This window comes from Blastocystis hominis (genome assembly GCF_000151665.1).
Source record: "Blastocystis hominis, Singapore isolate B (sub-type 7) whole genome shotgun sequence assembly, scaffold_25".
NCBI lineage: Eukaryota > Bigyra > Opalinata > Blastocystidae > Blastocystis > Blastocystis hominis.
Window position 1 is genome coordinate 1 of NW_013171833.1, and position 13,096 is coordinate 13,096.

At 43.0% G+C, this 13,096-nt stretch overlaps 2 protein-coding genes across 2 annotated transcripts; both read right to left on the reverse strand.

Annotated features, from left to right (window-relative positions):
• Positions 1-7,110: 7,110 nt before the first annotated feature.
• On the reverse strand, positions 7,111-7,583 carry GSBLH_T00006577001 (uncharacterized protein; the record flags this gene model as incomplete). Its single annotated transcript, XM_013041757.1, has 3 exons — positions 7,111-7,281; positions 7,316-7,502; positions 7,537-7,583. The coding sequence occupies 3 exons, from the start codon at positions 7,581-7,583 to the stop codon at positions 7,111-7,113; spliced, it is 405 nt and encodes a 134-aa protein (XP_012897211.1).
• Positions 7,584-8,445: 862 nt separating this feature from the next.
• Positions 8,446-9,306, reverse strand: GSBLH_T00003084001 (uncharacterized protein; the record flags this gene model as incomplete). The annotated part of the gene is made up of 5 exons (XM_013041758.1): positions 8,446-8,547; positions 8,579-8,761; positions 8,793-8,969; positions 8,998-9,087; positions 9,118-9,306. The coding sequence occupies 5 exons, from the start codon at positions 9,304-9,306 to the stop codon at positions 8,446-8,448; spliced, it is 741 nt and encodes a 246-aa protein (XP_012897212.1).
• Positions 9,307-13,096: the final 3,790 nt, after the last annotated feature.

The window sequence follows — 13,096 nt, forward strand, 5'->3', positions numbered from 1 at the left end:
TAGGACTCCGACCATGAAACCAATATCTATTGCCAAGGTTCACCTTAATATCAAAGCTTTTCATCACAGCAATCACTTCATTCAACTTCTTGATAATGGACGACACATCCATCTGTTGTACGATCTGATTCGTCACATTCACAGGTTGTACTTCGGGTTTGACCATCCATCGACCACGTTCAACGCGACCTTCAGCTACCAAATCATCGTATGCCTGAGTATCTCGTTTCACTTTCTTTGTCACACCACGAACATATACCGTAGTATTATCATCATTCCACAACAGGAATGTTCGCTCTGGATCACCTTGTTCTGTCACATCGTCTCGCAAGCCAGAAAAATCATTATGAATTATTGCACTCTGTTGAGCAAATGTGTTGATACTTTCTCCCATCTGTTGAGCTGCACCCGTTATGGCATCAGCAGCATTCTTCATTTCGTTGATGCTGGCTCCAAGATCACCAGGCAAATTCACGATTTGTGCATCGCCAACCTGTGTTCTCTTGTACTTGAGACGATAGGGTGATACAGGTTCATATCCAAATGGATTATCAAACACAGCTCGTTTCTCCATATCAGACAACTCGTGATTCACAGACTGAACAATGATCTTGTTGAATCGTTTCTCAATTTTAGCATTGTAGACCGCGTTGTCCTCGAATGAGTACAACAGTACGTTCTCATCGTCAATTCGCTGCATTTGATATCCACGCATGTCAGAGACGGATACACGGCGACGTTCAGCGGGTGAGAGATTCATATACGAATCAAACAAGGTTCGCTTCTGTCGCCATTGTTCGCTCCTCATTCGCTGTTGATTGAATTCACTTTCAACGACTTTATCGAAATATCGATTCAACATCTTGTCCATCATGTTTCTCGATTTCACTTTGTGTGGTTTGAATCGAATGATTGGAATTGTAGCAACGTATTCATCCATTTACTATGGGAGGAACAATGTGGGGCGACTTTGCCGTCTCCCCTACTTTACTTTGGTGTAACAAGATATCGTGAATGAGATGTACACATTCGAATTCAATGAGATCGGATTGTCATTCGCATCTGTCAGTACCCAATCAATGTAGTCCAGGTTCGATTGTTCAATCACATCGATCGATAGGTTGTCCCAGGTGATCATGTTGTTCAGTCCCATCGATACATGAATCAGGTTATCGATCAACGGACTCTTGAGACCGAATGTTTGAGCATTGATACTACTGTACACTCGGATCACACTCATGCCATTCGTGATGTCGTAGGGTTCACTCGCTACCATACCTGCCTCAACGATACCTTCCAACTTGAGGATACTCGTGTAATCAGGTGCGCCACTAAGGTCAACAGCGGTCGCCACATCACTGTTCAAGTATGCTCGGTTAACATCGTCTACCTGGATGGAATCGGCTATCGCACGGCATAACTCGGTAATCGAGTAGTAGCCAGGACCGACGTTGTACACCATTTCAAACCCTGACAACATTTGAACCTTCACGACATTCATTGCACGAATGTTCCAGAGAGAAGTGGTATCGATCTTGCATGTAATCGAAGTGATCTTGTACACAAGGTCACGAGGCATGATCACTGTGTTGAACGTTTCATGGTATCGTTCGTTGTTCTTCGGAATTACTGTATTGTGGTTAATCACACTTACCGGTAGTGCACGATTATGACTCATTTATGTATGGGAGACGTAGTCTCCCCCGGGGGCAACGCAGTTGCCCCTACAGTGTGTAGAAGTGAATGCACACCGTAATCGGCATTGGCAGGGCAATCGTTGCACCGGTCTTATCGGTCAACGAGAATGACCATTTGCGACTTTTGGGTACCACGACGTTCATGTGCGCATTCTCTGTGTACACCTCGTTCAGCACGGCAAGCGGGGACTGTCGTCGTTCTTGCATGTTGTTCACTCGATCAAGGACAAGGCAGGTGCCAGGCGATTCTCCCTTCATAGTCACTCTGTCGATTACCATGTCGCTTTTGATGAGATTGTTACTTGTAAATTCATGTTCGTACGTTCGAGCAATATTGAACACTAGATTCATTTATTATTTCCTCCTGAAACGGTGAATCCGATTAGCAGGTACACGTTCCCAATGAACGATAGCGGGTCACCATTTTCGTCCTTCAATTCGTACACGATGCGATCAAGCAATTCAGAACATGGTACCAACATGCGATTCTTGTAGAAGTAATTCTTGTACAAGCTGTCCATCGGGACATTCGCAAGCAGTGGTATCGTCTTGCTTTTCACGATGTTGCAATACAGCTGTATGTTCGATAGACCGTTCGTGATATCGACAGGATACTCGGCAACCAATGGACCATAGTTGGCATAGTACACACCATCGTCGAAAGGGATACGCCATGTATGCGATTGCGATCCTGAAGCGGGAACTATGGTTCCCAGGTTGCCACTCAACGAGAACACGTGGTCCGCGTGAATGTAGTACCCATCTGTCTCAGCTTTCCATCGTATGTTCAGTGCAGCCGAGTCAAAACACTGGTTCATGTGCCATATCATGTCAGCCTGTGTCAACCGTGATGGTATGGTCCACGTGAGTGTTTGAATGTCATCCGTGTAAGTGATATCAGTCTCGGGGGAAGCACTGCTTCCCTCTTCGCCCAGTGTCATCATTCCGTACGGGAAGCGAATCGTCGTGTTAGCCGTGTACGACTCAGATTGTTCCCAGTCAACGAAGGTAGCCAATGATGGGTGAAGACCGACATACGTAACACGTGTCGGTTGTATGAATTCGATCGACACAGCACGATCGGAATACGTACTACCTTTGATCATATTCGTCACATTCAGTCCATCGATGTTCGCCATCGCAAACTCGTAAGGTGATGTCAACTCGGGCATTCTGATGTAGTAATTGCGATAAAACTCGAAAAAACAAGACAAATACACACCACCTGGTTCAGCGTATGGTCCGGGTGTAATCTTGAAACATGGATTATCACAAAACAATATGAATCGTGGTTCTGTACCATTTCGACATCCCATTCGTACTCGACCACCATTATCTGCAATGACATATACCAAGTACCTTCCGAGAGACGCATCTACATATATCTTATTGATCACATTAGCGATCATATTCACGATATCAACAGCGCTATAATGACCTCGTTGGATTGTGAGAGGTCTTTCGCCATATCCACGTATTCCAAGTATAAAATTCGTCGTATCGATAAACACTTTCGTGTGATATATACTATCCTTGGAATACCAAGGTCCGATCGAAGAACCATTCGATGACACCAAGTCACCTGTATTTTCCGATGTGATATGCAATTCCAATTCTGGTGCATAGTCCTTCGCAGTCCATGACATGCTTTCTCTATTGTCATTCACCGTCCACGCAATCGCATTCTGGTGAGATGGAGGTAGTTCCATAGCACTCGCATATCGAGCATTGAGTTCATTAAAACATGTGGTTGTAAGAGTATTCATCTTGATCGGGGTAGACGTATCTTCCGTTATGTAGAATTCACCACTATCGAGTACTGAACCATCAGCTAAACGCATCGTGTATGTCGCGAGAGGCTTTAGCAGGAACCGATTATCATTCGTACGCATTTTCCAGTCATACGCAATGAAGGTGTTTGATCCTATGTACGCATGACCACCAATACCTTGATCATTCGTCATATCAGGTGGGGAATCGCTTTCAGGGTTGAACGAAGCTTCCACTGGTCGTTCGATGCACAGGTTCTGCACAGATGGAGACAGCTTGAACCATGGAGTCCAACCAAAACCATTGATCGTCGTGTCAACGCTGGATCGATCGAAATACCATCCGTCTGCTTGGACATTGAAGCGAACATGATCATCCTCGATCGTCATGGATGTGAGTGGAAGCACTTTCACCATTTCAGCACCGACAGCCTCGATGAACTCGGAGAACGTGTAGTAACCGACAGGCATTGTCAACATGTGCGATTCCCTGCCATCAGTAACAACCACGTGATTACACGAGGACGACAAGTAGTAGCGCTTCGGGTTATCCACTCCTTTCACCAAGATGTCCGATTCGAATCCGAGGATCGATTGGATCTCTGGTGCATTCGTGAAATCAATCATGTAGAAGTGATCTACCGTGATGTGGAACGCATTCTCACCGCTATACACCAATTCGAACAGGGCATCACTTGCATTCAGCTTTGCAATGATCGTTTCGATGTCATATGCACCGCGTGGTATCGCGATCTCTTGAATCGTAGCGCCAGCATTGATTAGCACCACTTGGTCAGTCGGCACGTTGTGCAACACGAAGTCCGTATACAACGACACAGACGAGATGTAGCACTGGTCGAACGAGAGAGGATTGTCCAGCTTCACTTCCTTCTTCGTAGTATTACCGAACACTTCGATCATGGAGAACTGATTAGCAGAAGTGACGCTATTTTCACTTTGCTCGTACACATCCTCAATCGTCAACTGGAGTTCGAATTCACCATTCAGTCGTAGCATCTTGCCTTCCATATCGCGGAACACGAACATCAACCGATCAAACCGAGTGATCATTGGAATACACACGTCTTCCACACTTCGCACGTAGTCAGCCGTTGGATCGTCAATTATCATCGTGGTGAGCAGGTTGTTGTTCTGGTTGGCAATCTTCAGGTCCGATGATCGCACGATCGTCGAGTAGACCTGAATCACTTGTCGATTTCGCGTGATATCAATCACGTTCGATCCACTGAACGAAGCAGGTAGAATGATCGTTCGTCCTTCCAAACCGAGGATCTCACGAATGTCAGGTGCATCCGTGAAGTCAATGGTGTGTGGAGACTGAATCCAAATACAACCGAACGACGAGGCATTCGTCGATATGGAGAATGTAGTATCGGTCATGGTATTGAGCAAGGCAATGATCTCACTGATCGTGTAATAACCAGCAGGGATTGTTACAGTCTCGTCATTCGAATTCGTGACAATGTTCGTCGTGTCCACATTGTTGAACATAGCCTGGGCATCCTTGGGTCGAAACAGGACAGTCATGGAAGTGATGTAAGGATTCTTGTACTTGTACGGGTTCATCCAAGTGAATGAGCCGTTGGTAGGTGAGCCTTGTATAAGCATGGAGTAGTGCATGGTCTTTCTCTCTTTACCATTATATAAAGGGCAGACAATTACCACATTGGTAGAAAATAGTCGAAAAGGTTTTCGCGCTTTATGCGCCATGGTACTCGAGGTGACCAGGTAGGAAATGGTCGAAAAAGGAGGCCAGGAATAAAAATGGCAGAAAAAGGTCCGAAAAAATTTTCGCGCTTTATGCGCCATGGCCATCAAGGTTGCCAGGTTGAAAAAAGGAGGCCAGGTAGAAAAAAGGAGGTCAGGAAAAAAATGGCAGAAAAAAGGCCGAAAAAATTTTCGCGCTTTATGCGCCATTTTCCTACTACTACTGAATGACGGAAATAGCGTGTTATAGTACTAAGTACTGGAAAAACTTCCGTATAGCTTGGCCAATCAAGAGTTCTTATTCCTCATGAGTCATTCAACTGAGGAGTTGAAGAATACTGCCAAGAAATGGGTGCATCAATAGGAAAATTAACCTTGCAAACCCTCAGTTTCTTACATGAACAGGCTAAAACTGCCATAATTTGTTCATTTTGTTTGATAATAAGCTTTGAATTTTCATCTCAGGTGTTTGAGTTTGTATTACCCAACACAATATAGTACGTACCATAAGAGAAGTAATAGACTTTTGAATCGTTATTCTTCTTGTTATTTTCAAAAGACGTCGCTTCTTCTTTGTATATTGGAGTACCAGTTTCACTAGTCTCATTACAAATATATATATTCATAAGATGAATGCTTCTTTACAATTTGTCGAAGTGTGAATTCGGCTTGGTCACTATACAATTTTTGAAACGAGGGCTGCAAAGTAAGAGAGTATCAAAAGAAATTACAACAGATGAAAAGAGAGTCAATAGCGATAAGAAGGTAGTTCATTTGTTGTAGATATGACAATTAGAATAAAATATCCTCCTAGATACGAATTGTCGTCATTAACTTATAGAAATAGTAATATGATTAACCATTTTTGTGCAATGGACTCTAGTGATTATTATTATTATTATTATTATTATTATTATTATTATTATTATTATTATTATTATTATTATTATTATTATTGGGGCTGTAATGCTCTCTTTTTGATATAGAGATTATGTTACAAATTCTGCCCAGAATCATTTTAAGCAAACAAGTATTGGTGATGTGCAATTGTTGCAATTCAGTATAAATCAAGAAACATGGATTGTGAATAATCACTATGTTAGACTATTCACTGTACTATGTTTACACTATGTAAGATCCTTTGTATTAGGGGTCAATATTGTGTATTTTGTATTGTATTCTTGACCGAATGATTATTGTTGATGTTTCGAGTATCCACTTTCAGAGATTTAGCACTACTGAATAATTTGAAAACCATATTCCTAAACGATTGTTTATATACCATCCAAGTAAGAAAATAAGATAATCATTCCCTGAGGGAGCAAAATCTTGTGCATACAACAAAGAAATACTTTAAGAGATATCGTGGACTAATTCAATGTGGCTTCCTGAGCTGATATCTGTATTATATAGTTCAAAGGACTGATATGGATGTTTGTTTGATTAACGGTGTGTACTCTCTATCGGAAAATAATAAGAATGTGCGATTGGTAGAATTGATATGATGTAAGATCGATTCGCAGGGTATTGGTTATTTTTCACACATACAAACGAATCACAATACAGTTTACCTTGCTTTGTTCATAAAAAACGAATATTATCATTTTTCAACTGTATAATCGATAATTAGTAGTATTTGTGTTTTGCTTTTGTTTGCTTACTATTTTGTTTTAAACTTCATGATAATACGAAATCAGGATTGAATTACCGTTTATACTTAATCATTATCAATATATGTTTTGTGTATGCCTTTCATTTATTTATAATATATTCAGTATAGCAAATATCAAACACAAGAAGGATTGATAATTTGTAGATTCAAAATGATATTGTCTATAAATAGAATGGTCTCAACAAACAACACAATACTATAACACAATTGTAAATTCATAGAACATAGAAATCAGTCATTTCTATCATAAAGCCAAATAAGCCTTCACTTCATCCAAACTCTCAAAATCAGCTCTCCATTTCTTCAGAGTAGGGAATCCTTCAAGCGAATCTTCGCATTTGCGCTCCATGTCAATCACGGTAGAATAAGCAAAAGCATCTGCAATTGTGGGAACATCCGAAACCATAAATCGTTTCTATGCATTAATAATGATATCATATAGTAAATACTCCATAACGAATATACAGGTTTTCCAAGTTTGTCAGATGCTTCTTTCTTGAAATAGATAAGAATTCCGGAAGACCCGTTTTGTCTTGAAAAGCATGCTTGTAATACAAGAGAAGCAAATCGTTCCATCCATTCATCATTATATCAAGATGAACATTGGTCACTTCATCCATATCTTTCGATAGATATCTACAAATCATCTCTATCATTATTGAAATAATACTTGCGAGAAATGTATTGATAAATGGCCAAAGTTTGAACAATATCCATTCCATCAATATGAAGAACAGGTAGCTGACCAAAGGGCAAAGTTCCATTTTTGGTCCATTCTTCTTTCTGAGCTGGCCAGTCGACGGTCGTACGATAAGTGAATGGAATATGAGCCAAATTAAGTGCAATTTTGATACCCTCAGCCCGCGCCTTCACAGGAAGATAAGTCAATACAGTGTCAGACATAATATAATATAAAATATTAAAATAATAATAATAATAATAATGAAAATATCCTAATAGCGAGAGTGTTAGGTAAAATCTACTTCGTTCATCCAATGATTCGTGAGCAAAAAATGCTTTCCTAACACTATTTTATCCAGAATCATTACGTGTTATTTTGTATACTGATTATTTGTTGGCCTTATTGAACTAATGGTTGATGAATAATAGTCAAGAGACATGGAAATTACCCACTCCTCAATGATTCCTAGTATCACTTTCAATATTAGCTTTTACTATGTTACATTCTTTGGTATTTCCTTACAGATAAACAAACTACCATAAAATGTGCGTTGTACGTTTAACTGGCTGGGTTTTGCATTTATAAAATCACAACAATGGTGGAGTAATAAATACAGTGAGCAGTATGTTACAATAATGCACGTTCAACTATTCTTTTGTAATTGCGAATTTGCCGCTGACAGATACTCACATCATTTTAGCACTCCTCTGAGTAGCATTTCCACATTTAATTACGGCTTCTCAAGAACAAATAACAAATTTGGTTCATTCTGTTTCGTTTTGTGTTTATTCCCATCGATTACATCAAGAAAATGTAATATATACTTACAACTACTCTGGGCAGCTGCCTCATATTGGAAGGGATGACACATTCACTCATTGTTAGTACAAACAATAATTAAATTCTCCTAAATATATCTTGATATGGAACAATAATCCAATAATTATTAAAACGCATCGCTAGCCTATTTCTTTTTAGGTATTCTTTACATCGATAGAACTACAAGTAATTCACGCAATCTCATTCTAACAATAGGAACGCATTTCAAAACATCCTCAAAACGTGTCTTCGCTTTTCGTTTTCTGCGAATGCTAAGCTCGTCCTCGAGCACAAGTCCTCCCGACAGATCAATTAATCGTTGTAACAAATGACACAATAAAAGATCCATTTGGGAGCAGGTCTCCAATACTTTCTCATCGAGTGCCGTCAAATCCTACCCCATTAAATCTCATTTTTGGAACTACTTTCGATTCATCTTTCAGGCAATCCGGAGCAAGCGCAAAGATTTCTCCCGCCAAAGCGAAGAATGAGTCATCCGCAGAGCCACACGCCCATAGCGACTCGAGAAGCTGCTGGACGGGAGTCACTATATGGATTGTGCTCAGCACTTCCATTTTATCGACCTCGGGAATGATGGGTTTCTATTCTGAAACAGTTGGTGGTGCATACAAGATACTGCAGCGCGAAGTCTGAGAGCGTGTGAGTGGTTGGATCGATCGGAATCGGACGAACCGTATCAACGTTCAGATAATTGAGTGACTAAACGGTATGATTGAATGATTCGACAACGCTATTGATGAATTCGGTGTAGCATTCTTGATCGAACGCGCTTAGATATTGGTTAATGTAGGAAGCGAACTTGTTGATCTGGTGGCTGATGAGATAGCTTCGCTCCTTCAGGAACTGCGAATCTTCGATGAACTGCTCGAGCTCGAAAGAGCACGCAATAATGAGACGCATTATATGTACTGGCTGCATGATAAACCATTCTCGAGTTAAAAAATAATACCTGCGATTCCCCGATGCCGAAAAAGATTCGGATGTAATCCAGCTCGATTTGAGGCTCGTCGTCCGAATGGAATATAAATAAATTTGTTAAGAAGTCCAGCTGCACGGAAATCCCAGCGGGAATCGTTCCCAGAATGATAATAGCAGGCTTTTCGCCGCCCTGTCTCTCTCGACAATTCTGGATTGTGGCTTGAAACTCCTGCAGCGTGCGAACACCGAAGATGCTTTCAACTCAATCACCGATCAAAAAAATACCAGAACACATCAAACCCGCACAGCGTAAAGTATTTCTCCAAGTACTGACAGCACCGAATCGACTTCGCGTAGACTCCGAAAAACTCCGTTTTCAAGTCCTACACATAAAGAAGAAGCCGAACGTCCAACCTGCCGCATGCTTTTCATCACATACTCCATCACCAGAACCTTTCCAGACGCTTTCCGAAAGCTTTCCGTCCATTTCTCTTCGCGAATGCACGCCAGCGACTCCGAACACCCAGACAAAAACGGATGCGTGTAGATTCGAATCATCTCCAGATAACTGCTCATCAGCACGTCGTTAAACAGCGATTCCTTCTTTCGAGACGTCAGAAGAAATCCCCAGCGAGCCCAGAGAGAGTGGAAACAGTTCGCTTGGACGGCTGTGACTGGACACAGAAGCAGCGTTTCCAGAAGGAAACCGCTGCGATGCGTTCGCTCTTCGAAGGACATGGAGATAAAGGACGGAATATCGTCCGCCAGACAGTGTTCCGCCAGACTATTCGTGTTGAATCCATGGTACAAATCGCGGAGAAACTCCTGATTGCTTTCCTTGCCGCGGGAAATCTCTTCGCCGTTGTAGTACGGAATCAGGATATCGCAGAGCTCGATGAACGGAACCGAAATGTCGAGGAGCGGCGAGTCCATTGGCCACAGAAGAAACACAAAAATCGGTCTGTTGAGTTACGAAGCATATCAAGAAAACTCCCACTTCATTTCCATGATGCGACCGAAAACGTCGCGCAATTCGCGTGCAGAATGATTGGCTCTCAACAGCTGGCTTCCGCGGCTTGAAATCAAACCAGTCGATCGGAACGTACTTGAAGAGATCGTCGCCGATCACGAGCGACACGCTGATCTCGCGAAGATACGACATATCCAGCATGTTTTTGGCGCGGAACGCAGAGAGCGTCATCACCACCACGTTGAACTCGCCGTAATACACCGACTTCAAGTCTCCGAAATAATTGGCCCACTGAATCCGACGGTCGCTCGGAGAGTCTATTCGTAAATGAAAAAAGAATGAAGCAGCACTGCTCAGCACCGCGATTTTGAGCTTGGTGAACGTGTGGAGCGTGTCGAGCCAGGAATCCAGCGTGTCCAGAGAGCAGAGAAGCAAAATGGGACCACGCAGCCGGTTGCTGGCGAAGAGATGATGAACGACGCAGGCTGCAACGCGTTTCTGACCTGCGTGCGCATTCGCGAATAAATGAGCGACTTGATACTTGTCGAGAGACTCCAAAACGCGCAGAATTCGCTCGTTCTAGAGATGAGAAAATGCTGGATTCAGGCATGCCTCGTAGAGACTAACGAATTTGGAGTGGCCTTGATGGAGTTCGTCGCTTTCATACTGGTATTCCTGCAGACTCGACTGCGTAGAAGGCAGTTCCAGCTCTTTAAATTCGCTTCGCTTCTCCGAGAGCTGCACAATGTGATCGACTTGGTCCACTTCGCGCTCTTCTCGCTCCAACATTTCGGGGCCAGTCGGAAGCAAACTCAGCGAATAGCCCGACATGGAAGTCGAAAAGCCGCCAGCAAACCAGCAGCTCGATTTGCTAACGTCCCTGCCTCGGTCGATATCGTTCGGCCAAAGTCGACAGCGCGGACAGAACCACGTTCCCTTTGCTCAACGCAGCAAGCCAATCGTACCGTCGGCAGTTCTGTGATGGGCGGATCTACGCAGCAGAAATGATACGACGTGTTGCACTGGTCGCAGAGAATCAGCTGCGACTACACTCGATCTTTCTTCCCAATTCCCACGTTCCGCTCTCTGTGACAAGCCGCGCAATCGTCGTTGCGATCCGTCGTGCTGATCACCACGCTGTACGGCAGAAACAGCGGCGAGAACTCTTGATAATAATGCTGTTCCTAGCGTTCAGCGGCTCTCTCTCGTTTCTCACTTCTGCAATATTCAGCACGTGCTTCCAGAGAGACGAAAACAGCAACTGGGCGTTGAAGTAGTCGCGAAGCTCCTTCTCGCCGTGATTCCGCATTCGACTCTGCGGAATCCACTGCGCCTCCATCAGCGATCCCTCGTCCCACAGCACCAACACATCGATGGACCCATCGAACGCGTATCTATTCGACTTCAGTCCCAAATCGCCTACTTTCGATACACCACCGCATAGATATGGCTTTCCTTCGGATGCGGATTGCTTTGAAACACAAGCTACACTCAACACACACCGATTCCCCCACCACTTGCGGCAAACAATGCCAATTCAAGTCTTCCGATGCTTGCAATCCCTGGTTTCCGCGATACTTTCGGATCTCTCCGCTTTCGATGAGCCCGCTATTCGTCGGCGTATTCAAAATATCCGCTTCTGGCCGATTCCATCGCATGTTCTTTCGAACCAAATAGTCCCTCAATCGCAGCGAAAACAGCTCTTGGCGGTATTTCAGCGTGTGGCGTCCCGTTGCGGGATCGAATCGCACGACATACATCATCACCCATTTTCGGCGGATCGGAGAAAACACATCGACGTTTTTATTGGCTAAGCAGAACGAGCAGATCCACGGCTCGGGCTGTTTGTACCGCCAGGAGGTCGCGGGAGAGGGATAGAACCGCCCCCAGCCACATCGATCGTGAAAGGATTTGCCGCAGAGCGAGCAGGAGAGCGTGATGGACGGATTGGTGGTGAGGGGAAGCGAGCAGAACGCGCAGAGCGGCTGGGGATGAGGAAGAAAAAAGGATAAGAACGCGATGGTGTGGATTGTCGTAGATGATATCGATGGTGTGAGATCGCATGTTTCGCTGACTAGAAGTTGAGTGAGAGTAGTGAGCGCACTTGGCATCGTCGCCTTCGGACACGCGACGCCTTTTTCGACCGGAGGAACCCATGTAAGTTTTTTCAACAACAGCGTTATTGTCATTGCTATTGTTATTGTTATTGCTATTACTATTGTTATTGCTATTGTTATTACCATTGCTTTTGCTATTGCTATTACTATTGCTTTTGCTATTGCTTTTGCTTTTGTTTTTGTTTTTGTTTTTGTTGTCGCTTTTGTTTTTGTTCTTGTTCTTGTTGTCGTTTTGGGTAGAATCTATTTCGTCTTCCTCGTCTTCCTTCATTTTCTCTTTCTTCTTCTCCTTCTCCTTCTCTTTCTCCTTCTCCTTCTCTTTCTCTTTCTCTTTCTCTTTCTCTTTCTCTTTCTCTTTCTCTTTCTCTTTCTCTTTCTCTTTCTCTTTCTCTTTCTCTTTCTCTTTCTCTTTCTCTTTCTCCTTCTCTATCTCTTTCTCTTTCTCCTTCTGCTTCCTTCCTTCTGTTCCTTTCACTTGTTCATTGTCCTTCTTTTCTCCTTCCTTCTCCTTTCCAAATACCACGTTGAATGCATTAAATTTGGGTTTGATTTCAATCAGCTTTTCTTGTTTAATCTCAGCAACATCGGAATTCTCTATAAATCAAGTCGAGAAAGGGGCAATCACTCTTATTCATCAGATTCTTGAAAATATATATATTATTTGATCTAGCATACATCAATAGATTCTCCATCGAGATATCAT